Source organism: Heteronotia binoei, chromosome 1, assembly GCF_032191835.1.
Source record: "Heteronotia binoei isolate CCM8104 ecotype False Entrance Well chromosome 1, APGP_CSIRO_Hbin_v1, whole genome shotgun sequence".
NCBI classification, from domain to species: domain Eukaryota; kingdom Metazoa; phylum Chordata; class Lepidosauria; order Squamata; family Gekkonidae; genus Heteronotia; species Heteronotia binoei.
Window position 1 is genome coordinate 265,341,283 of NC_083223.1, and position 26,516 is coordinate 265,367,798.

The 26,516-nt window shown below is 50.1% G+C and overlaps 1 protein-coding gene across 1 annotated transcript in view; it reads left to right on the forward strand.

Moving 5' to 3' along the window:
- The first annotated feature begins 13,243 nt into the window (after window positions 1-13,243).
- THBS3 (thrombospondin 3) overlaps window positions 13,244-26,516 on the forward strand; it is a 97,867-nt gene continuing 84,594 nt past the window's right edge. The window contains exons 1-2 of the mRNA XM_060255263.1: window positions 13,244-13,350; window positions 26,072-26,278. Of these exons, the coding sequence (XP_060111246.1) occupies window positions 13,266-13,350; window positions 26,072-26,278 (292 nt within the window). The 5' untranslated portion in view covers window positions 13,244-13,265. The remainder of the gene's footprint in view (window positions 13,351-26,071; window positions 26,279-26,516) is intronic.

Consider the following 26,516-nt stretch of genomic DNA (forward strand, 5'->3'; position numbering starts at 1 on the left):
TGGCTCTATACCCCACTTTCCACTCAGAGTATCAGAGCAGTTTACAATCTCCATTCCCTTCTCCTCCCCACAACAGACACCCTGTGAGAGACGCTGAGAGAACTGCTCTTTCCCCTGCTTTTTTTTTTAAATTTTAAGGTTTATTAAATCTTTTCAAAGTATATAAAAATTCAGCAAAACTTTTGGTCAAGTAGGGAAAAAGCAGATGGCATTGGCACAATTAGAATATCATAGAAATGAAAGAGAGCGAAGTTAGATAGAGATAGAAAGAGAGGTGGGTCAGAAAGAAGAGTTATGACTGACCCAAGGTCACTCCAGCAGCTTCATGTGGAAATGTGAGGAATCAAACCTGGTTCTCCCAGATAAGAGTCTGTACACTTAACCACTACACCAAAATGGCTCTCTCAGGGTGGACTAGATGGCCTGTATGACCCCTTCTAACTCTAGTAGTCTGAATGTTTGTTCACATTACACATGAAGCTGCCTTTTACTCAATTAGACTTTGGTCCACCAAGGTCATTACTGTCTATGCCAGGGGTGTCAAACTCATTTGTTATGAGGGCTGGATCTGAATGAGACCCTGTTGAGCCGAGCCATGTTGGGCCGGGCTGTATGTGTAGCTATGTAATATTAGGTAGCAGAGGTATAAACTTTATAAAGACACAGACAAACACAAAGATTTTTTTAAAAAAACTAAAAATAAAACATGCTTAAAACATTAGCTTTCATTGGTCTTAAAGGTGCTTTCTGTGTATCTCTCCCATGTATCTCTCCCATGTATCTCTCCCATGGGATCCAAGGAACTGGGCAAAGGAAGAGAGGCTTGGCTTGTAGCTCTGCTGTGCAATTGAAAGGGGCTGGCAAAGCAAGCTCTGCCTCCCCGCCTCCTCCCCAATACAAAAAATAGATACTTTGCTCTTTGACTCCTGTGCGACTGAGCAAGCCTTGCAAAGCAAGCTGTGCTGCAGAAGGAGAAGAAAGCAGATGACAGCCAGTTGCTCGGCGGGGCCTGATTGGAGGAGCCCTCTGAGGGCCTGATTTGGCCCCCAGGCTGCATGTTTGACACGCTGGTCTATGCAGACTGGCAGCAGTTCTCCAGGGTTTTGGGCAGAAGTCCTTCCTGTCACCTACTTCCTGGTCCTTTTTAATTTGGAAATGCCGAATATTGGACCTGGGGCCTTCTGCCTGCAAAGCAGAAGCACTTCCACTGAGCCGCAGCTCTTCCCCTCATAAGAACATAAGAGAAGCCATGTTAGATCAGGCCAATGGCCCATCCAGTCCAACATTCTGTGTCACACAGCGGCCAAATATATATACACACACACACACACACTGTGGCTAATAGCCACTGATGGACCTCTGCTCCATATTTTTATCTAACCCTCTCTTGAAGGTGGCTATGCTTGTGGCCGCCACCACCTCCTGTGGCAGTGAATTCCACATGTTAATCACCCTTTGGGTGAAGAAGTACTTCCTTTTATCTGTTTTAACCTGTCTGCTCAGCAATTTCATCGAATGCCCACGAGTTCTTGTATTGTGAGAAAGGGAGAAAAGTACTTCTTTCTCTACTTTCTCCATCCCATGCATTATCTTGTAAACCTCTATCATGTCACCCCGCAGTCGATGTTTCTCCAAGCTAAATTGCCCTAAGCGTTTCAACCTTTCTTCATAGGGAAAGTGTTCCAGCCCTTTAATCATTCCTTTTCTGGACTTTCTCCAATGCTATAATATCCTTTTTGAGGTGCGGCGACCAGAACTGCACACAGTACTCCAAATGAGACCGCACCATCGATTTATACAGGGGCATTATGATACTGGCTGATTTGTTTTCAATTCCCTTCCTAATAATTCCCAGCATGGCGTTGGCCTTTTTTACTGCAAACGCACACTGTCTTGACATTTTCAGTGAGTTATCTACCACGACCCCATTTATGGCTAACAGCAAGTAACAAACTTTAGGCTGCAATCTCACACGAAATAATGCATTTTCAATCCACTTTCCCAACGGGATTTTACTGTGTGAGCTGGCAGTATCCATCCGGAAGGTGGATTAAAAGTGCATTATTTCGTGTGTGTGAGATCACAGGCGTAGTTTTTAAACTGTTTATTAATTGCTGCTAGCCATAGATGGAACTTCCACGTTCAGAGGCAGCATATCCTTTGAGCACCAGATGCTGGGGAACAAAAGGGATCGGCTGTTGCTTTTGCGTCCCACTTGTCTGCTTTCTGAAGATTCCAGGCTGGTTAGAAACAAAGAGGCTGAACGAGATGAACCTTTGGGCGGCTCTTCAATCATTTCCAAGCTTGTGAAAACGCCCTTTACGCTCCGGAGCCAGATGCTGCATGTTTTCGGGAGGTCGTGATGCTTGGATCCAGACCTGGCCAATGTCATGCTCTCCAAAATGGTTGCCATGGAAAGAAAACAAGGCCTGGTAGCTGCCTGCTGGATAAACCTCTTGCTCTATAATTTGGGGGAGGGGGGGGAGAATCCCAGAAGGAATCCCGCCCCCACCCTCCCAAAGGAGCCCCTTTCATTAAGGGCTGGGCTGGGATCCCGGCCTGACCACAGTGGCCGGGCCTTGACGTGACTTTGCGGCCTGGCGAGACGGAGCCGACAGAAAGGCCCACCTGGGCACCGCTAGGCCCTGTTGTCATGGCAGCAGGGAGAAACAAAACATAAACACAGCTTCTCCAGCCGAGGGCTTGGCTGCAGCTCAGGGAAAACCTTCCCAGCCAACTTCAGAGATAGAAGGGGGAGGAAATCCTTCCTCCTTCTTCGCATCAGCTGCCTCTGAATAGGCCACCAAGGATCACGGCCCTCACGCCGTACCTTCTTTTGGTGTGCGGATGGAATTATAAAATGAAGTGTTTCAGGCTTCAGATTCAGCAGGACCTTTCTAAGGGTTCCTCCTCTTCCTCCCCACCTACCTTGTCCAATGGATAGGAGGTGCAGCTGCATTACAATCCCTGGATTAGGAGAGCCAGCAGCCAGCCACCCACCAGGGGTTTTGCCATGCCCCCAGCAGCCCTCATTAACCACCCGAGAAGCTCGCACCACACTTTCTCAGCTTCTTGTGATTTGGGGCGGCAGGTGGCTTGCTGGCTTTTTGACTGGGGGTGTGGTAGCCCAGGAGAGCCCCAGGCGAGCGAGGCCTTCTTGGGCTGGCTGGATCTCTAGCCAGCCCCAAGCAGGCCTTGCTTGCCCAGGGCACTCCATTCTTGCATTGGGTAGCTTTTGGCGGGGGGGGGGGGGAGCAGTATATGCTAATGAGCTCCGCCACCTATTTTTCTACAAAACGACACATGAGTGCTTCTAATTGGAGTTTCTCCCTCAAAACATAAGACTGGTAATTTGAATCACATTTGCAAGTTACTAGTCCATGGGATGATGGGAAATGCCAGCAAGTCACAGCCTAGTGATGGTGACGCCATAAGGTTTTCAAGGCAAGAGACAAGCAGAGGTGGTTTGCTATTGCCTGCCTCTGTGCAGCGTAGGAAATATTGGGGACTTTGGGGGTGGAGCCAGGAGACTTTGGGGGTGGAGCCAGGAGCAAGGGTGTGACTAGCAGAATTGAACTCCGAAGGGAGTCCTGGCCATCACATTTATAGGAACCTTTTAAATGCCTAAGAGCCCTGTGGCGCAGAGTGGTAAAGCTGCAGTCCTGCAGTCCTAAGCTCTGCTTACGACCTGAGTTTGATCCTGGCAGAAGCTGGGTTCAGGTAGCCGGCTCCAGGTTGACTCAGCCTTCCATCCTTCCGAGGTCTGTAAAATGAGTCCCCAGCTTGCTGGGGGGAAAGTGTAGATGACCGGGGAAGGCAATGGCAAACCACCCTGTAAAAAGTCTGCCGTGAAAACGTTGTGAAAGCACCTGGTCCAATCTTTTTGAAACTTGGGGGGTTTTTTGAGGAAAGGAATCAGATGCTATGCTGAAAATTTGGTGCCGCTACCTAAAAATGCAACACCCCCGCTGAGCCCTAGACACCCACATATCGATTCTCCATTATAGTCTGTGGGAACCAGTCTCCATAGGGTATAATGGAGTGCCCAGTAGACATTTTCCTCCCCCCCCCTTGTGATAACCCTGAAGCAGGAGGAGGGACTCCAAACTGGGGGAGGAAGATAAAGGAGATGGTGAGCCGCTCTGAGACTCTTCGGAGTGGAGGGCGGGATATAAATCCAATATCTTCTTCTTAAATGCCTTCTCCAAGCCACTGGCTTGGAGAAGTGATTTAAAGAGACAAATGCCTTCTCCAAGCTGGCCAACGGGGTGGTGGGGGCTTCAAGAGGCATGTAATATGTGTGAAAGAGCCACAGGTGGCTCCCGAGCCACAGTTTGGCCACCCCTGCCCTAGGGTATAATGGAGAATTGATCTTTGGGTATCTGGGGCTCTGAGGGGGCTCTTTTTTGAGGTAGAGGTACGAACATTTCAGCGTAGCATCCAGTGCCTCTCCCCAAAATAACCTCCAAGTTTCAAAAACTTTGGACCACCGGATCCAATTCTATGAGCCCCAAAAGAAGGTGCCCCTATCTTTCATGATTTCCAATGGGGGGGGGAAGGCATTTAATAGGTGTGCGGTCCCTTTCAATGTGATGGCCAGAACTGCCTTTGGAGTTCAATGATGCTTGTCACGACCTTGCTCCTGGCTCCACCCCCAAAGTCTCCTGGCTCAACTCCAAAATTCCCTAGATATTTCTTGAATTGGACTTGGCAACCCTACATGGGGGCACCCAATTTGGTGCCCCCCGAAAGCTGCCCCAGGCAATTGTCTAGTTTGCCTAGTAGCAGAGCCAGTCCTGGGTAGAATCCTGTCTTGAGTTTGCAAAGTTAAAATGTGAGGGTGGAATGCTTTGGGTTTTGACCACAGAAAAGCAGCCTGGAAGGAGATTCCTTTCCAGAAGATGAATTCTTCCCTGCTGATTCAAATAGACAAAGATGGGGAGCCATGTTAGTCCATCTGTAGCAGTAGAAAATGAGCCCCGTGACGCAGAGTGGTAAAGCTGCAGTACTGCAGTCGGAGCCCTTTGCTCACAACCTGAGTTCAATCCCGGCAGAAGCTGGGTTCAGGTAGCTGGCTCCAGGTTGACTCAGCCTTCCAGCCTTCCAAGGTCGGTAAAATGAATACCCAGCTTGCTGGGGGGAAAGTGTAGATGACCAGGGAGGCAATGGCAAACCACCCCGTAAAAAGTCTGCCGTGAAAACGTTGTGAAAGCAACGTCACTCCAGAGTCGGAAACGACTGGTGCTTGCACAGGGGACTACCTTTACCTTTTAAGCAGTAGAAAAGAGCAAGAGTCCAGGAGTGCCTTAAAAACTAACAATTTATGGCAGCAAGTGAGCTTTCGTGAGTCATTTTGCAGAAAAATAAGTGGCGGAGCTCATTAGCATATGCTGCAGCCCCCCAGCCAAAAACAACCCAACGCAAGAAAGAGAACCCCGGGCGAGCGAGGCCTGCTTGGGCTGGCTAGAGATCCAGCCAACCCAAGCAGGCCTCGCTCGCCTGGGGCACTCCTGGGCCGCTGCCCCCCACAGTCAAAAGGCCAGCAAGCCAAAAATCACATAAGAAGTGGAGAAAGGGTGACGTGGGCTTCTCCAGGGGTTAATGAGGGCTGCTGTGGGTGTGGCAAAGCTCCTGGTGGCTGGCTGGCTCCCCGCTCTCCTAATCCAGGGATTGTTATGCAGCTGCACCTACTATTCAATGGACAAGGTAGGTGGGGAGGAAGAGAGGGAACCCTCAGAAAGGTTCAGGAGCTGTGCTCCTGTGAGCTCCTGCTGAATCCGAGGCCTGCCTGAAGAAGTGAGCAGTGACTCACGAAAGCGCCTACCCTGCCACAACTGTTGTTAGTCTTTAAGGCGCGTCTGGACGCTTGCTCTTTTCTGCTGCTGATTCACAGGGATTCCCCCCCCCCCTTGCCCTGATACGGGTACCTCTCGTACAATCCCAGAGCTTGCTGGGTGGAGAAACAGAGCTGAGCCAGACCACAGCAACGATCACCCAAAAAAAATTTCCTATTTTTGGGAGCCAGCCCAAGTCTTGTGGAAAAGAAACAATGAGGTCATCTTGGAAGCACATAGACCAAACTAGGCGAAAAGAGGCAGGGAGCATCGAAGCCGGGACAGGCAGACCCAATGTCAGCTACGGGCAGCGTGGGGTTCTAGAGTTTCCCAAATCTTGCCCTGAAACTGTGGCACGGTGCCAAGGATTCTGGAGCGGAAAGAACAGTCTGATTAACGCAAACAGCGGATAGTCCGTGAAAATCTCTGTCGGAGGCTTCAAGCAGTGTGTGGGAGGCCGTCCATGAAATCGCATTGGGCCAAATTTAACCGAGTTCTGTTTTGTCTACTCTGAGTGGCGGTGGTTTGCCGGAGATCCTTTGAACTGGCGATGCCGAGGAGTGAACCTGTGGCAATCGGCATACACAGCATACGCCACAAAGGAGTTAAGAAGCTATGCTATCCCAGGGCAAACCTAACACGGACTCTTGTGAACATAAGAACATAAGAGAAGCAAGGTTGGATCAGGCCAATGGCCCATCCAGTCCAACACTCTGAGCGTTTTTCGCACTGACCTTTTACTGGCGCGATCACCCTCTTCACAACCGGAGGATCTGCCCGGATTTCGCACAAGAAGCGCCGGCGCACCCAAAAGAGCCGGCTACTTCCGTCGCGAAACCCGCTCAAACGGAAACCGCCAAGAAGCAGGAAAACGTTTGAGCGGGTTTCGCGACGGAAGTAGCCGGCTCTTTTGGGTGCGCCGGCGCTTCTTGTGCGAAATCCGGGCAGATCCTCCGATGTGAAGAGGGTGGTCGCGCCAATAAAAGGTCAGTGCGAAAACGGCCAGAGGCCCTGTGTCACATAAGAGAACAAGGTTGGATCAGGCCAATGGCCCATCCAGCCCAACACTCTGTGTCACACAGTGGCTGAAAAAACCAAGTGCCATCAGGAGGTCCACCAGCGGGGCCAGGACACTAGAAGTCCTCACACTGTTGTCCTTCCCAAGCACCAAGAATACAGAGCATCACTTGCCCCAGACAGAGAGTTCCAACAATACCTTGTGGCTAAGAGCCGCTGATGGACCTCTGTTCCATATGTTTATCCAATCCCTTCTTGAAAGTGGCTATGCTTGTAGCCACCACCACCATCTCCTGTGGCTAGCTGTTCTCCTGGGTCTCAGGCAGAGAAAGATCCTTCCCAGAATCTGCTACTTGACATCTTTTATAACCAGAGATTGGTCTCCCTTCAGCTTGCAAAACGCACACTAGCTTATTCAACACTGAAACTCGTTAACTGGGAGCTGTCTTGTACACATCAAAGTCAGGAAGCAATTTTCTCCTGGCCAAACTGGTGTGTTTGTGTGGGGGAGGCATTTGTGAATTTCTTGCACTGCGCAGGGGGTTGGATTAGATGATCCTGGAGGCCCCTTCCAACTCTTTGATTCTATGAATGGCTCAGCCTCCGTTCATAATGTCTATTCTGCCTGCCTCTTCTGCTAAAAGGGGTATTTTAACTGGAAATCAGCCTAGACCTCCCTGAACGCAAAGCCTGTTATCTGCTGCTGTTCCTCCCAAATACTGTGATACCGATTCTTCATGCATAGAAATCTAGCATGTCCAGGGAAAAAGCCCAGCTCAAACCTTGACATGAACATATATGAACATATGAAGCTGCCTTCTACTGAATCAGACCCTTGGTCCATCAAAGTCAGTATTGTCTACTCAGACTGGCAGTGGCTCTCTAGGGTCTCAAGCTGAGGTTTTTCTCACCTATTTGCCTGGACCCTTTTTTGGAGATGCCAGGGACTGAACCTGGGACCTTCTGCTTCCCAAGCAGATGCTCTACCCCTGAGCCACCATCCCTCCCTCTAGGACCAATTTCGCACTAGACCTTTAATCTTGGTTTAGCCCCGTCCCTAAGCTGACATTCTACACTAAAATCATAGAGTCATAAAGTTGGTTACTCTGATTCTATAATTCTAGCGTAGAAAGTCAGTTTGGGGACAGAGTTAAACCAGGATTAAAGCGCTAGTGCGAAATATGGATAGGTTTCTGCTTTTATTCCCTACCTGGTTTCATTGTATGGCCTCTTTTCAGAGTGTTCTTAACATTTTGCAATCCAGTCTTAATTGCATTGTAGGGTGTCTGTATTATACCATAGTTTCTGCACTGTCTTTGATTCTGTCATCTGCCTTGGCCCTGGCCTGGATGGCCAAAGGTAACTCGATCTGGTCAGCTCTTGGAAGCTAAGCAGTATCAGCCCTGGACTGGTTCATATTTGGATTGGAGATCAAGAAGAAGGAGGTTTTATACCCTGCCTCGCAGGAGTCTCAGAACGACTTACAATCACCCTCCCTTCCTCTCCCCACAACAGTCACCCTGTGACGCAGGTGGGGCTGAGTGAGCGCTGAGCAGGCCTGTAACCATGGAGTGGGGCCTGTGGGGCACTGCCCCCCAATTTTCAGGCGGGGCACCCTGGGTAGAGCTGCCAAGCTCCCGCTGGGGGCAGGAGATCCCTAGATTTGGAGGGCTCCACACTGCCGTCATGGAGCAGGCCACCGAGGGGATCCCCAACCCCGAAGATCCTCTCACTCAGAACTGATGTTGTCGCGCTGGGGACACTCTAGGATTCATGGTAAAACTCTATGGTACCTTAGAGTTTTACCACGAATCCTAGAGCCATCCGGGTGCAATGTGGCCGGTATGATGATGTCACTTCCCTCTGCAGCGGCGGAGGGAATTGGCAACCCAACCTCTGGGGCGCAGCCTGATTTTTTTCTTTTTTCTTTTTGCCATGGCGAACTGGTGAAGTTTCAGCAGCAGCAGCAGCCGGAACTGGGAGAGCTGAGCAGGGCACTGAAGCAGCAAAAACAGCAGGTGGAGAGGAGGGAGGCAGAAAAGCAGGAGGCGGAGGAAGCTGCATGGAATGGGCTGGGAAGGGGGGGGGACAGATGGAGCTACTAGCTGCAAAGCACCAAGGTGCGGGGGGGGGGGAAAGAGGTGGAAGGAAATCCCCCTGCTTGCACATAAGGTGGAGAGCCAGTTTGGTGTAGTGGTTAAGTAGGCAGACTCTTATCTGGGAGAACCGGGTTTGATTCCCCACTCCTCCACTTGCACCAGCTAGCATGGCCTTGGGTCAGCTACAGCTCTGGCAGAGGTTGTCCTTGAAAGGGCAGCTGCTGAGAGAGCCCTCTCCAGCCCCACCCACCTCACAGGGTGTCTGTTGTGGGGGAGGAAGGAAAAGGAGATTGCGAGCCGCTCTGAGACTCTTCGGAGTGGAGGGTGGGATATAAATCCAATATCTTCATCTACCTCACAGGGTGTCTGTTGTGGGGGAGGAAGGTAAAGGAGATTGTGAGCCGCTCAGAGACTCTTCGTAGTGGAGGGTGGGATATAAAGCCAATATCTTCATCTACCTCACAGGGTGTCTGTTGTGGGGGAGGAAGGGAAAGGAGATTGTGAGCCGCTCTGAGACTCTTCGGAGTGGAGGGTGGGATATAAATCCAATATCTTCATCTACCTCACAGGGTGTCTGTTGTGGGGGGGGAAGGTAAAGGAGATTGTGAGCCGCTCAGAGACTCTTCGTAGTGGAGGGTGGGATATAAAGCCAATATCTTCATCTACCTCACAGGGTGCCTGTTGTGGGGGAGGAAGGGAAAGGAGATTGTGAGCCGCTCTGAGACTCTTCGGAGTGGAGGGTGGGATAGAAATCCAATATCTTCATCTACCTCACAGGGTGTCTGTTGTGGGGGAGGAAGGGAAAGGAGATTGTGAGCCGCTCTGAGACTCTTCGGAGTGGAGGGCGGGATATAAATCCAATATCTTCTTCTTCATCTTTATGACTCCAAAGTTTAGGGTTGGCTGGCTCAACTTGGCCACTTTCAGAGCGTCCAGCTTTTGCCCCAACACTAGAAAGCTTCTGAGAAGTGGGAAACCTCCCAGAAGTGGGAAAGGATGCCCCCAGACTTTTAAAGAGCCTCTTGGCTATGCCCCTGGCTCTGACAGAAACTGCTCTTGAAAGAACTGGGACTGACCCAAGGTCACCCAGCTGACTGCATGTGAAGGAAGAGCGAGGAATCAAACCCGGCTCTCCAGATTAGAGTCTGCCGCTCTTAACCACTACACCAAACTGGCTCTCTGGAAGTGTAGGGCTATGATGCGGAGGTAGGCAATGGCAAACCATCTCCGTTTGTCTCTTGCCTCAAAAACCCGACAGGGCCGTTGGAACCCAGCAACGACTTTTGGTGAGAAAGATGGACTATAAACGAAGCAAGTCAAGAACTCAATAAGGGCATCAGATGAGGCTGGTCGGTTTGTTTCTCCCCGTAGAAGAATATTCAACTGTGCAATTTCCTGTCTGGAATCTAAACTTGTAAAATTCAGGAACGGTTTGACAACTTTGTCTGTTGGTTGGGTCAGTTAGGCCAGTCTGACTGAGGACGTACCCAAGACACGTCTGCTTTATTTGGTGAGAAAAGATCCCCAGTAGAGGGCAAGAATTTTGTTTAGCGAGCCTTATGAACTGTTACAGATCCCCCAGGGTGGGGGAACTAAAAGGCTTCCAAGGATCATTACTGTTTGCAAACCATACCGTGAAAATCACTGCTCCAGTGTGATTGCTTCAGCGGCTGCTGGATCTGCTTCAGTCTGTTTAAAGCATATAAGGGAAAGAGCCCTGCTGGATCAGACCAGTGAGGGTTCATCTAGTCCAGCCTCCTGTCTCACACAGTGGCCTCAATCTGTTCCTCTGGAGGGCCAACAACGGGGCAGAGAGGCCGAGGCCTTCCCCTCATAAGAACATCAAAAGAGCCCTGCTGGATCAGACCAGTGAGGGTCCATCTAGTCTAGCATCCTGTGTCACACAGTGGTCAGCCAGTTCCCCTGGAGGGCCAAAAACAAGGCAGAGAGGCTGAGGCCTTCCCCTCATAAGAACATTGGAAGACCCCTGCTGGATCAAACCAGTGAGGGTCCATCTAGTCCAGCATCCTGTCTCACATAGTGGCCTACTAGTTCCTCTGCGGGGTGTGTGTGTGCAAGAACCCTTTTAGCCATCTCTTTTCTTTCACTTTCTTAACTGAAAAGTCCCGGTACAAATACAGGATCCCTCAACAGACCCTGCCCCGCCGATTGCTGGAAACCACATGGGAGTTTAATCTTATACACGTAGGCAGAGGTTTTTTTGAGCAGGAATGTGGTTCTGGCTGGCTTGGCATCAGGAGGTGTGGCCTGATATTCAAATGAGTTCCTGCAAAAAAGTCCTCCGTGAAACAATGGTGATATCAGGGGGTGTAGCCTAATATTCAAATAAGTTCCTGCTGGGCTTTTTCTACAAAAAAAGGCCCTGTGCATAGGAGTTATTTCAGGTCTTTGAGGGTTCCAAAAAGTGTCCCATGTACAGTAAGTCATTATGTCTGTTAGCATGAACATGTTACGTACTTGGGATTGTAACAAGTGGCAGATATGTTTAGTGTGCAGTATAAGAACAAGATTCAAGTCCAGTAGCATCTTAAAGACCAACAAGGCTTCCAGGGAGCTTTGACTCTTGAACGGCTAGATTTGAATCCAAGACCCCCTTAGAAACCAATAAGATTTTTGTGCTTTGAGCTTTTGAAGGTCCAGGCAAGCTTCTTCAGATGTCACTCTTAGCCCCTACCCAGCCCACCACAGCTGTTCCACGTGGCAGGTGAATATTTTGCAGGTACAAGAAATTAGTAAAAATTTACCACAGGGCTACACACCTAGAAGAAGAAGAAGGAGTTGATTTTTATACTCTGCTTTTCACTACTTGAAGGAGTCTCAGAGCGGTTTACAATCTCCTTCCCTTCCTCTCTCACAACAGACACCCTGCGAGGCAGATGGGGCTGAGAGAGCTCTGAGAAAACGGCTCTTGAGAGAACAGCTCTGAGAGAACTTATGACCAACCTAAGGTCACCCAACTGGCTGCATGTGGAGGAGTGGGGAATCAAACCCGGTTCTCCAGATTAAAGTCTGCCCCTCTTAACCACTACAACCGCTAGTCCCAAACTCTGAAACACATCTCCAGTAGCTACCTGCAAATATCTCATAGGCACTAAATAGGTCCGTGGTCAGAGGCAGTCTGTCTCCAAAAGCTAGTTGCTGGGGGCTGGATGCTGAGACAGGGCTCTTGGTGGGTGGGTATACTCATTAGCTACCAGCTAAGTTTGCTATGAACAGAGTCTCCACAGCCCTAGGCTGTTTACCTCTGAATTCCAGTTGCTGGAGACTTCCCTTCACCCTTCTCAGAAGCATCTCGCTGACTGCTTTTAGAAACAGGCAGCTGGGGAAGGGTTGCCAACTATGAATTAGAAAATTCCTGGAAATTTAGGAATGGGGTCTGGGGAGGAAGAAGAAGACTGTAGATTCATACCCCGCCCTTCTCTCTGAATCAGAGTCCCAGAGCTGCTTACAATCCCCTTTATCTTCTTTTCCCACAACAGCCACCCTGTGAGGTAGGTGGGGCTGAGAGAGCTCTCCCAGAAGCCGCCCTTTCAAGGACAATCCTTCTAGAGCTATGGCTGACGCAAGACCATTCCAGCAACTGCAAGTGGAGAAGTGGGGAATCAAACCCAGTTCTCCCAGATAACAGTCCGCACACTTAACCACTACACCAAGCTGGCTCTCATTTGGGTTGGAGAGGGACCTCGGTGGGGTATATTTATTTTATTTATTGAATTAGATTTCTCTCTCTCTCACTTACACCCCCCCCCCCCCCCGCAAAGCTGGCCTCAGAGCGGAGTTCAGCATAGACATAAAACGGGCTTAAAAACCAGTATGTAACTACATAATTAAAATAGCATTTTTTTTTCCTCCAGGGCCACTGTGCTTTGTACTTTGGAGACCAAGGGGATTCCCAGGCCTCCCCTGGAAGTTGGCAACCGTCCCTTCTCCGAGGGCTCCTGCGCCTTTAAGACCGCCACGGCGGTCTTTGGGAGAGCCACATAAGCCGGGGTGCGTCCCCGGCCGCTCTTAAAGGGACAGGCGCCCTCCTGGCGGGGGGGGGGGGAAGGGGGCCCTCCCGCAGCCCCGAGGTCCTGCAGTCGTGCTGGGTTTCGCGAAGGCGGCTCCGGGCCGCCCGATCGGCTCGAGGAAGGGGCGGGCTGGGCTGGGCTGGGCTCCCGCCGCGGAGGGGAGGAGGCAGAGGCGGCGGTAGCAGCGCTCCGGCCGCGCCGTTCGAAAGCAGCCAGGGCGCCTCCGCCGCTTGCCCCTTTGTCCCAGCAGCGCCGCCCCCTTCCCCCCCTGGCGGGAAGCAGCGATGGAGCGCCGGACGCCCCTCCGGAGACCCCTCGCCCTCCTCCTGCTGCTGGGGGCAGCCGGCGCCGCCAGGCAGGACTTGCAAGGTAAGCCCCCCCCTCCCATGTTCCCTAGATCCGAGTGGTCTGAAGCAGTAGAACAAAGTAGGAGTCAAGGGGCACCTTTAAGACCCACAAAAGTTTTGTTCAGAACGTGTGTTCGGGGAAGGACGGTGGCTCAGGGGTGGAGCATCTGCTGGGTAAGCAGAAGGTCCCAGGTGCTCGATCCCCGGCATCTCCAGCTATAAAGGGTCCAGGGTAAATGTTTCCTCTATCTGCAGAATTTTGTGAGCGAAAACTCTACTTTGTGAGCTCCTGGCATGAAGGTTTAGAGCGACTGGCATGGAAGTGGTGAGCTGCTGCATCGATTATTGCGCTCTGGGGGGGGGGGGGTCATCCTTCCTGAGCTAAGACAAAAAAAAAATGTGTGAGCTGGAGGCTAAAAATCGGTGAGCTAGCTCACACTAACTCAGCTCAGAGGGAACGCTGGTCCAGGCGTGAAAAACCTCCGCTTGAGACCCTGGAGAGCCGCTGCCAGTCTGAGTAGACAAGACTGACTTCGATGGACCTTAGGGTCTGATTCCCTAGAAGGCAGCTTCATAGGTTCGTATGTATTCAGAAAAAGCTTCTGTTCTGAATAAGACTGGGTTGGTCTTAAAGGTGCCACTTGACTCCTACTTTGTTCCAAGGTTCCCTCTCTAAGCCATGGAGTCTTGCGAGCCAAAATTCTACTTGGTGAGCCCTTGGCATGAAAGCGGTGAGCTCTAGGGCCATCCTGCCTGAGCTAAGACAGAAAGGTGTGAGCCGGAGGCAAAAAAAACCCCCTGTGAACTAGCTCAGCGCTAACTCAGCCTGGCACCCCCGGCAGGACAATTCCCCCTCTGTCACACACACCCCTCCTTTGCCCCCCGCGCATTGTCGTCTTGCCCCAACGAGGAAAGGGAAAAGCTGCCAGTCCCAGTGCTTGGCACACCACAGCATCCTCCTCCCTGGCATCGCAGGGGCACACGGCTGAGAAAGGCCGCTGGTAGATGCCCGCCACTTTTGAACTCAGGCGCCGCTCTCGCTCTCTGGCTTCCTCTCTCCTCCTCCGTCTGTCCTGCGAACTCTGCAAAACTTGCCCTAGGGCGCTTCTGAAGTCCAGCGGCGTGCCAGCTGCTCTGCCTTGCACCATCTGTCCTAAGCAAGCTTGTTGGCGTCCGCGCCCTGGGAATCCAGAGAGCTCTGGTACACAGCATTTCGAGCCTTGCCCGTTTAAGAAGCTCAAAACCGGCCTGCCTTAACAAACCAATGGGGCATCTTGGGTTGGGCATCCTTATGCCAGGATGGGTCAGCCCAAAGCAATGCACAGAGGCGGTTCCCGTTTCCTGAGGTCTCCCTCCCCAGGAAATGGGGCTCAAGGGTGAACTGCCCCTGAACGTGGAGGTTCCACTGTTTAGTTATCATGCCTAATAGCTACGGATATCTCCCACCCCTCTTAAAGCCTTCTGAGATCTGCTCAGTGTGTATCGCGCCATGATGGAAAATGCTGTAAAGTCACAGCCAAAGTACAGCAACCCTATGGGGTTTTCAAGGCAAGTGACCAACGGAGGGGGTTTGCCATTGCCTGCCTCGCTGTAGCGACCCCGGACTTCCTTGGTGATCTCCAAGGTCTTTTCTTAGTGCTGCAGAGGTGGGTGGGGGCAACAGTGGGAGGACTTCTAGTGTCCTGGGGGTGGACCTCAAGATGTGCGTTTGCAATAAAAAAGGTCAACGCCATGCTGGGAATTATTAGGAAGGGAATTGAAAACAAATCAGCCAGTCTCATAATGCCCCTGTATAAATCGATGGTGCGGTCTCATTTGGAGTACTGTGTGCAGTTCTGGTCGCCGCACCTCAAAAAGGATATTATAGCATTGGAGAAAGTCCAGAGAAGGGCAACTAGAATGATTAAAGGGCTGGAGCACTTTCCCTATGAAGAAAGGTTGAAACGCTTGGGACTCTTTAGCTTGGAGAAACGTCGACTGCGGGGTGACATGATAGAGGTTTACAAGATAATGCATGGGATGGAGAAAGTAGAGAAAGAAGTACTTTTCTCCCTTTCTCACAATACAAGAACTCGTGGGCATTCGATGAAATTGCTGAGTAGACAGGTTAAAACGGATAAAAGGAAATACTTCTTCACCCAAAGGGTGATTAACATGTGGAATTCACTGCCACAGGAGGTGGTGGCGGCCACAAGTACAGCCACCTTCAAGAAGGGTTTAGATAAAAATATGGAGCACAGGTCCATCAGTGGCTATTAGCCACAGTGTATGTGTGTATATAAAATTTTTTGCCACTGTGTGACACAGAGTGTTGGACTTGATGGGCCGTTGGCCTGATCCAACATGGCTTCTCTTATGTTCTTATGGCACCTAGGTTTTTTGGCCACTGCGTGTACAGAATGTTGGATTGGATGGGCCATTGGCCTGATCCAACATGGCTTCTCTTATCTTCTTATGTCGAATCCTGGACTTCCTTGGTGGTCTCCCATTCAAGGTTTATCCAGGGTTGACCCTGCTTAGTTTCCCAGATCTGAGGAGTCATATGAACATATGAAGCTGCCTTATACTGAATCAGACCCTTGGTCCATCAAAGTCAGTATTGTCTTCTCAGACTGGCAGCGGCTCTCCAGGGTCTCAAGCTGAGGTTTTTCACACCTATTTGCCTGGACCCTTTTTAGTTGGAGATGCCGGGGATTGAACCTGGGACCTTCTGCTTCCCAAGCAGATGCTCTACCACTGAGCCACCGTCCCTCCCCATAAGACTGGGCCACCCTAGGCCACCCGGGTCAGAGGGCATATCACTCACCTCTGGCAAAAAGGACACTGATCTTGCAGAGTTTCCTTTGCAAAAAAAGGGAAGTAAGTAAGCTCTCTGATCCATTGTAAATAGCATTGGGAATTCTAAGCCTGGTACATCGACAGCCTGGCACCTGTTGAATGTTGGCATCCAGGCTGTGTGTCGGCTGGCTCTGTTGTGCCACATCTGTGCCTCTTAGCGCCTTGGAAGAGAGCCAGTTTGGTGTAGTGGTTAAGTGCGCGGACTCTTATCTGGGAGAACCGGTTTTGATTCCCCACTCCTCCACTTGCACCTGCTGGGATGGCCTTGGGTCAGCCATAGCTCTGGCAGAGGTTGCCTTGAAAGGGCAGCTTCTGTCAGAGCTCTCTCAGCCCCACCCACCTCACAGGGTGTCTGTTGTGGGGGTGGGGGTGGAGGAAGGAGGTAAAAGGAGATTGTGACCACTCTGAGACTCTTGGGATATAAATCTAATTTATCTCAAATCTCAGAAGGCAGCCCCGTGACGCAAAGTGGTAAAGCTGCAGTACTGCCGTTTGAACTCTCTGCTTATGACCTGAGTTCGATCCCGGCGGAAGCTGGATTCAGGTAGCCGGCTCAAGGTTGACTCAGCCTTCCATCCTTCTGAGGTTGGTAAAATAAGTACCTGGCTTGCTGAGGGGGGGAAAGTGTAGATCGGGGTGGCCAACGGTAGCTCTCCAGACGTTTTTTTTGCCTACAACTCCCATCAGCCCCAGCCAGCATGGCCAATGACTGGGGCTGATGGGAGTTGAAGGCAAAAACATGGCTTCTCTTATCTTCTTATGTCGAATCCTGGACCGAGTCCGCCTGAGTCCGCTGAGTCCGCTTGCGGAGAGGGCGGGATATAAGTTGAACGTAATAAATAAATACATCTGGAGAGCTACCATTGGCCACCCCCGGTGTAGATGACTGGGGAAAGCAATGGCAAACCACCCTGTAAAAAGTCTGCCGTGAAAACGTCGTGCTGCGACGTCACCCCAGAGTTGGAAATGACTGGTGCTTCCACAGGGGACTACCTTTACCTTTATAAATCCAATATCTTCTTCTTGGGAAGCCGAAGGCCTGAAAGAACAGTTTCCTAAAGCTATGAAATGAGGATGGGAAAAGCAGTTTCCTTATTTACGACAATAGATTGAACTCGTTGGATCTTAGACATTAAGGAGGGTTGGCCCCAGATAGTGTTTGGATGGGAGACCACCAAAGAAGTCCAGGGTTGCTACATATAACCAGGCAATGGCAAACCGTCTCTTTTCTTGAAAACCCTACGGGGTTGCTGTAAGTCAGCTGTGACTTGATGGCACTTTCCACCACCAACGCAGTCGCTTTCTTTCATAGAATAATAGAGTTGGAAGGGATCCCCCAGGGTCATCTAGCCCAACCCCCTGCTCAATGCAGGAACCTTACAAATACCTCCCTCTAAATTTCTTCTGGTTTACATTTTACTGATATACTGGCACCTTGCTTTCTTCCTGATGGCGCCCAAAAGGGCATAATACAGCATTAGCCCCCTCTCCCGCTCAGCCTTCATTTTATTTTCACAGCGAGCTTGTGAAGTAGGTTAGCTTGAGAGAGAGAGAGAGACCACGCAGTGAGCATCCAAGGTAGGGTGAGATTCGAAGCCGGGTCTCCCAAATCCTACTCCAGGGGTGGCCAAACTTGCTTAAATGCAGGCCTCGGATTCAGCGGGAGCTCACAGGAGCACAGCTCCTGGACCTTTCTGAGAGTTTCACCTCCTCCTTCCCACCTTGTCCATTGAATAGTAGGTGCAGCTGCATAACAATCCCTGGATGAGCTCCACCACCTATTTTTCTACAAAACAACCCCTGCTTAAATGTAAGAGCCTCATAGAATAAATATCAAATGTTTGGGAGCTGCAGAACATGGACATCAGATGTTTGAGAGCAGCCAGACAGGAAGGAAGGAAGGAAGGAAGGAAGGAAGGAAGGAAGGAAGGAAGGAAGGAAGGAAGGAAGGAAGATGGGAAAGGTGGAAAGAAAGCAACTTTAAATGCATTCTTCAGACTTTAGCAGGAACTCATTTGCATATTAGGCCACACCCCCTGACACAAGCCAGCTGGAACTGCGTTCCTGTGCGTTGGTGCTAAAAAAAAAAGCCCTAGGCACATACTTTGAATGCTTCTGCATGGGTTGTTTTTTTTTTTTAAAGACTCTTCCCTGAAGATAGAAAAGTAACAGAAAGGCTCTCACTGCTCTCTTCTGCTAGTCTTCTACTTGGGGGGAGCTGTTATCAAAGGGGGAACTGGCTGTATTCTCCAGTTTTTTAATTTTACATAAAACATTTTAATGCCATCTTTCCACCTAATCAGAGCCCCTAAGGGAGCAAAACATGAAAACATTACAACATTTTAACAATTAAAAACAACAATGAAAATTCAGTAAAAACACACAAACATGCAAGAACAGAAACAGGAAGACGAGCCAATGGCCGATATTGGGGTATGCCACATTAAATTAAAAATCTTGGGGGCGTTAAAAATGGTCTTGGTTTTGATCAATTTCCAGGTTGGAAGCCATTGCCCAGCTCTCGCTCAGCCTGCCTACAAAGTAAATATTTTATCCCCTATAACATCAAAATTTAAAGTTTAAAAGATGGCTCCGAAGGGGGGAAAGAAAGGCAGACATAAAGAAGAAAGAATGCTGTGTTTAACAGACTTTTTTCCAGTTCCAGATATACTATCCACCTCCTCCACAACACTGGGGAGGAGTGAGTTAACGGCTGAAGAAAAATGGTTTTCAGTTATTATACAGAGCTATCTTACACTAAATAAGTAAGTAAGAACAGGGCTTTTTTGTAGCAGGAACTCCTTTGCAAATTAGGCCACACTCCCTGCTGTAGCCAATCCTCCTGGAGCTTACAAGCAGGCCTTGTACCAAGGGCCCTGTAAGCTCTTGGAGGATTGGCTACATCAGGGGTGTGTGGTCTAATATGCAAAGGAGTTCCTGCTACAAAAAAAAGCCCTGAGTAAGACCACTGGTTTAACTGGCTCAGTACTGGCTCTGGTCTGCTTGTCGACTCAAGCAGAGAAGTGTCTTTTCCCAGGCACCGAAGGGCCATATGTGGCAATGTCAAAAATTGAACCCAGGAGGACCTTTGGCCACAGCCAAGCCTATGCTCCGCCACGGAACCACAGAAAAAAGCAAGAGCCCACTAGCCCCTTAAAGACAAACAGAAATGTGTGAAAAGGGGACGAGCTTTTGTGAGTCACAGCTCACTCTGAAGAAGTGAGCAGTGACTCACAAAAGCTCTCGTCCTGCCACAAATTTTCAAGATGGATAGCTGCGTTAGTCTGCCTGTAGGAGCAGAAAAGAGCAAGGCCGCTTTCCCACTAGGCTTGCCTCGCTCTCGCTCTCCTCTTCTCCGCGGGCCTTCTGTCGGATCTCACACTGTCTGCCCCGGGGCTGCAACTAGCTTCGCCTTTTTCAAGCGGCAAACAGAAACTGGTTTTTCGAGGATCTTGTTTGCTGCGTGAAAGAAGCGGAGCGAGTTGCAGCCTCAGGGCGGTTTGTGCCAAATCCTGACAGAAGCCCCACTGAGAAGAGGAGAGCGAGGTAAGACTAGTGGGAAATCGGTTCAAGAATCATAGAATCATAGAGTTGGAAGGGATCCCCAGGGTCACCTAGTCCAACCCCCTGCACAATGCAGGAAATTTGCAGATACCTCCCCCCACACTCACCCCCAGCGACCCCTGCTCCATGCCCAGAAGATGGCCAAAAAAACAAACAAACCTGCAAACCTCCAGGATCCCTGGCCAAACTGGCCTAGAGTAAAACTGTTGCCTGACTCCAAAGTGGCAAACAGCATTTTCCTGGGCATGGAAAAAAAGGGCCATGAGAACTAAGCACGGATGCAACCCTTCCTGCCCTCCTGACAAACAAACTAGCTAACAAAATTTGTGGCAGGTGTCTGAAGAAGTGAGCAGTGAGTCAACGAAAGCTCATCCGCTGCCTCAAATTTGATTAGTGTTGAAGGTGCTACTGGACTTTTTGTCTATCTTGGGGGTGACCAAACTTGCTTATTGAAAGAGCTGCACAGAATAAGTGTCAGATGTTTGAGAGCCACAAGACATGAAGGGAGACAGGGAGGGGGGAAGGAAGGAAGGAAGGAAGGAAGGAAGGAAGGAAGGAAGGAAGGAAGGAAGGAAGGAAGGAAGGAAGGAAGGAAGGAAGGAAGGAAGGAAGGAAGGAAGGAAGGAAAAAAGGAAGGAAGGAAGGAAGGAAGGAAGGAAGGAAGGAAGGAAGGAAGGAAGGAAGGAAGGAAGGGAAAAGGTAAGTTCCCCTGTGCAAGCACCAGTTGTTTCCGACTCTGGGGTGACGTTACTTTCACAACGTTTTCATGGCAGACTTTTTACCGGATGGTTTGCCATTGCCTTCCCCAGTCATCTACACTTTCCCCCCAGCAAGCTGGGTCCTCATTTGACCGACCTCAGAAGGATGGAAGGCTGAGTCAACCTGGAGCCGTCTACCTGAAAACCCAGCTTACCCCGGGGATCGAACTCAGGTCGTGAGCAGAGCTTAGGACTGCAGTACTGCAGCTTTACCACTCTGCACCATGGGGCTCTTGAGGGAGGAAGGCGGGCAGGCAAATAGATGGGAGTCGAGGTGGGAAGAAAGCAACTTTAACTTTGAGGGCATCCTCCGAGTTGTCAGCCTTGGAGAAGTGATTTAAAGAGACCAGCGGGGGCTTCGAGAGCCACACAACATGGGTGAAAAAGCCACGTGTGGCTCCTGAGCTGCGGTCTGAACCACCCCGTTGATCTCTCACTGAGCCACAGCCTTTCTTCTTCATCACAAGGTCTGAATCAGGCCAGTCCACATCTCCCTCCAAGCACGCCAAGGAGTCCCTGCCAGCCCTCGCAGGACAGAGCCAGACCTTATGCCTGGCTTTTGCATCGCCTAGACCCGTAGCCAACCGTAAGGTTGGGCCCTGCCAAGTGGTCACCTTGGAGGGAGGCCGTTCGCATTCCTTCTGGTTGTCCAAACTATGCGTTGTTAACCAGGGAGGAAGAATTTCTGAATCAGGAGTACAAGACTCTGTTTGTACTGGAACGTCTCGGCTGAATGCGACTCCAGAACTCAGGCCAGGAACCAGGTTCTGGGCTCTGTCCGGGTGGAATCTTATGGGTCACCACATGTCCGGGGAGGTCTGACATGAGTGGTTGTGCAACAGTTCTGCTTTTCAGCCAGAAGGACACCACAAGGACTTCGACAGCTCAGGAGGCCTCCGTGCACTTCATCTGGACCAATTGCTAAACAGTCGTGTTAGAATGGATAAAAGGAAGTCCTTCTTCACCCAAAGGGTGATTAACAACTGGAATTCACTGTCACAGGAGGGGGTGACAGCTGCTAGCATAAGCTTCAAGAGGGGATTGGATAAACATCTGGAGCAGAGGTCCGTCAGTGGCTCTTAGCCACAGCATATTGATGGAACTCTCTGTCTGGGGCAGCGATGCTCTGTATTCTTGGTTCTCGGGGAGGCAACAGTGAAAGGGCTTCTAGTGTCCTGGCACCACTGGTGGACCTCCTGATGGCACCTGGATTTTTGGCCACTGTGCGATAGAGTGTTGGGCTGGATGGGCCGTTGGACTGGATGGGCCATTGGCCTGATCTAACATGGCTTCTCATATGTTCTCTTATGTATCCATTTTTGAAAATCTCAAACTGAGGGTCTGTAGACAGGAAAACCTCTCTAGCTCTAGAGAACCTGCTGTACGCTACATTGGTCAGGCCGCACCTGGAGGATTGTGTATAGTTCTGGAGGATGTGGAGCAGGTGCACAGGAAAGCGAGGATTATGATCAGGGGCCTAGAGACCGAGAAGCCCTAAGAGGAAAGGCTGAGGGGCTTGGGAATGTTCCTTCTGGAGAAGAGGGGGTTGAGGGGGTGGGGTGGGGGGACGTGATGGCTTTCTTGAAGTATCTGAAGGGCTGTCACTGAGAGGACAGCAGGGAGCTGTTCCTGTTTGCGGCTGAGGAGAGGACTCGCAATCATGGGTTTAAATTATGGGTGGAAAGATACCGGTTGGATGTTAGGAAAAACCTAGAGTTGTTCAACAGTGGAATCAGCTACCTGGGGAGGTGGTGAGCTCCTCCTCCCTGGCAGTCTTTAAGCAGTGGCTGGACAAACCCTTGTCAGGGATGCTCTAGGCTGATCCTGCATTGAGCAGGGGGTTGGACTAGATGGCCTGTATGGCCCCTTCCAGCTCTGTGATTCTCTAGAAAAATGGCGGCTTTGGAGAACAGACTCTATGGCAGGGGTATAAAACATGCAGCCCAGGGGCTGAATCAGGCCCCCGGAGGGCTCCTATCAGGTCCCCGAGCAACTGGCTCTTGTCTGCTTCCTTCTCCCTCTCTCTTGCTTCCGTCTGCATCTCAGCTTGCTTTACAAGGCTTGCTCAATCGCACAGGAGTTACAGGGCAAAACCTCTATTTTCTCCATTGGTTGAGGCTTTTCGGCCTCCTGGTCCCCTGGGGAAGAAAAAGAAGATTGCAGATTTATACCCCGCTCTTCTCTCTGAATCAGAGACTCAGAGCGGCTTACAATCTCCTCTATCTTCTCCCCCCACAACAGATGCCCTGTGAGGTGGGTGGGGCTGAGAGGGCTCTCACAGCAGCTGCTCTTTCAAGGACAACTCCTGCCATAACTATGGCTGACCCAAGGCCATTCCAGCAGCTGCAAGTGGAGGAGTGGGAAATCAAACTTGGTTCTCCCAGAAAAGAGTCCACGTACTTCACCACTACACCAAAATGGCTCTCTACACCAAACTGGGAGGGAGGGAAAGAGCCAGAGCTTCCTTTGCCCAGTTCCCGGGATCCCATGAGAGAAATACAAAGAAAACACCTTTAAGACCAACAAGTGCTAACGTTTTAAGCAGGTTTTTTAAAAAAAATATTTAATCGTGTTTGTCTGCGTCCTTTAAAAAATTTATATCTCTGCTACCTAATCTTAAATAGGTGCACAGGTGGCCCAGCTCAACACGGCCTGGCCCAACAAGATCTCATTTATGTCAGATTCGGCCCTCATAATAAATGTGTTTGACACCCCTGCTCTATGGCATTATACCCTGCTGAAGTATTTCCCCTCCCCAAACTCCGCCTTCATTAGACTCCGCCCCCAGATCTCCAGGCATTTTGGAACCCAATGCTGGCAACCCTACTTTAAGGTTGAGACACTGAGACCAGAGGTCAGGAAGGGCTAGGGATGGCATTACAGCTCATTTCTAAACAACAGAGATCAGTTCCCCTGGAGAAAATGTCTGCTTTACGGGGTGGACTCTGTGGCATTGTACCCCACTTTTGCGCAGGGCCTCAGGTAGGGTTGCCAAGTCCAATTCAAGAAATATCTGTGGACTTTGGGGGTGGAGCCAGGAGACTTTGGGGGTGGAGCCAGGAGATATTGGGGTGGAGCCAGGAGCAAGGGTGAGACAAGCATAATTGACCTCCGAAGGGAGTTAAGAACATAAGAGGTTTACAAGATAATGCATGGGAAGGAGAAAGTAGAGAAAGAAGTACTTTTCTCCCTTTCTCACAATACAAGAACTCGTGGGCATTCGATGAAATTGCTGAGCAGACAGGTTAAAACGGAGAAAAGGAAGTACTACTTCACCCAAAGGGTGATTAACATGTGGAATTCACTGCCACAGGAGGTGGTGGCGGCCACAAGTATAGCCACCTTCAAGAAGGATTTAGATAAAACTATGGAGCACGGGTCCATCAGTGGCTATTAGCCACAGTGTATGTGTGTATATAAAATTTTTTGCCACTGTGTGACACAGAGTGTTGGACTTGATGGGCCGTTGGCCTGATCCAACATGGCTTCTCTTATGTTCTTATGTTCTTAAGAACATAAGAGAAGCCATGTTGGATCAGGCCAATGGCCCATCAAGTCCAACACTCTGTGTCACACAGTAGCCAAAATTTTTATATATATACACACACACACACACACACACACACTGTGGCTAATATCCACTGATGGACCTCTGCTCCATATTTTTATCTAACCCCCTCTTGAAGCTGGCTATGCTTGTAGCCGCCACCACTTCCTGTGGCAGTGAATTCCACATGTTAATCACCCTTTGGGTGAAGAAGGACTTCCTTCTATCCGTTTTAACCTGTCTGCTCAGCAATTTCATCGAATGCCCACGAGGTCTTGCATTGTGAGAACGGGAGAAAAGCACCTCTTTCTCTACTTTCTCCATCCCATGGCCATCACATTTAAAGGGACTGCATACCTTTTTAAATGCCTTCCTTCCATAGGAAATAATGAAGGATAGGTGCACCTGGTCCAATCTTTTTGAAACATAGGGGGTATTTTGGGGAGAGGCACTGGATGCTATGCTGAAAATTTGATGGCTCTACCTCAAAAAACAGCCCCCCCCCCGGAGCTGCAGATACCCGTGGATCAATTCTCCATTATTTTCTTTAGGAATAATTCTCCACAGGGAATAACTGAGTTCCCAGCAGACATTTCCCTCCCCTCCCCCCACTTTCTGATGACTGTGAAGCGGGGGGAGAGCCTCCAAAATGGGGGATCCCCTGCCCCCATCGGGGGATTGGCAACCCAACTTTCAGGGGCGCAGCTTGCTTTCCCCCCGTTTTTTGCCAGAATAAAGCTTCTGAGAAGTGGCAAGCCCCACAGTGGATGGGAAAGGGTGCCCCCTGCCTTTTAAAAATGCCCCTCGACTTTTAAAATCTTGGCTACGCCCCTGACTTATGGTGTACAGAGAGTGAAAAAACAAACACTGTAATCTCTTCTTACAGGTGCAAATTAATTGACCAGTTCCAATATAACAGGATTCACGAAAGATCACAATTTGTCTGAAACGTTCACAAAGTCTATCGGATAAAGAGATCGATATGCAATTCCTTTGTTCATTTCACAGCCCCAAATTAATTCTTCATAGAAATCATGCAGCTAGGGAGCGTGACAACAAAAATAGCTTTCTGTACATGAAATACCGACAAGAAGAAGAGGATATTGGATTTATATCCCACTCTCCACTCCGAAGAGTCTCAGAGCAGCTCACAATCTCCTTTACCTTCCTCCCCCACAACAGACACCCTGTTACGTGGGTGGGGCTGAGAGGGCTCTCACAGCAGCTGCCCTTTCAAGGACAACTCTTGTGATAGCTATGGCTGACCCGGTTCTCCCAGATAAGAGTCCGCGCACTTAACCACTACACCAAACTGGCTCTACGAGCATTGCTCTAAGAGCATTGGCTCCTCATTATAGGGCAACCTTGAGGAAGAATCTCTGATTTGAAATGGTCTTCTGTGCTCTGGATGTGTCCATTGTCTCACCGCACAGCTGCACAATTCCTATGAAGAATTAATTTTTGGCTGTGAAATGAACAAAAGAATTGCATATTGATCTCCTTATATGTTCGTTGGAATTGGTCAATTAATTTGCCCTTGTAAATAAGCGTTTGCAGTGTTTTTGCTTTTATATGGCAGAATTGGATTTGAACTCAGGTCCCCCAGTCCAAGTTCACCATGCTAGCATTCCACCTGCTGGCAGAGCTTTTTTTGAGCAGGAACGCACAGATCAGGGTGGCTTGGCTTCAGGGGGTTTGGCCTAATATGGAAATGAGTTCTTGCTGGGCTTTTTTCCTGCAAAAAAGCCCCGTGTGAAACAATGGTGATGTCAGGGGGTGTGGCCTAATATGCAATTGAGTTCCTGCTGGGCTTTTTCTACAAAAAAAGACCTGCCTGCTGGCATTGGTTCACCCTCCCTCCCCCTTTTAAAGCCAGCTAGATCAGTAAGTCACGTCACTGTGTCATGCTGGGCAAATTCCCCACTTTTCATATTTGACAGTTGGAATTCCCAAGAGCGGGGTGTATGTTATATTAGCAAATATACTGTGGAATGTGCGGTCGAACCCCACCGTGACTTTTCCCTCCCTTCTCTTAGTAATCGACCTCCTGACGGTGACGGAGTCACGGCACATGGCCAGCGTCGCCAGCAAGATCCGGACGGAGCTGCTTTCTGTCAACGACATCTACCTGTTATCCACCTTCCGTCTGCCCCCCAAGCAGGGCGGGGTGTTGTTCGGCCTGCACTACAAGAAGAATAATTCTCGTTGGTTCGAGGCCTCCGCGGTTGGCAAAAGTAACAAAGGTGAGAGATGGAAGACGAACCGGAGCTGAGTAGGGGAAGTTGGCCAAGTGGGTTCCAGGTGGATTGTAACCTAGGATCGCCAACCTCCTGACAGTGGCTAGTGATCTCCTGTGATTACAACTGATCTCCAGTCAATGGAGATCAGATCCCCTGGAACCGGCTGCTTTGGAAGGTAGACTCTATGGCATTATATCCCATTAAAGACCCTCCCTTCCCCAAGCCCCGCCTTCCTCAGGCT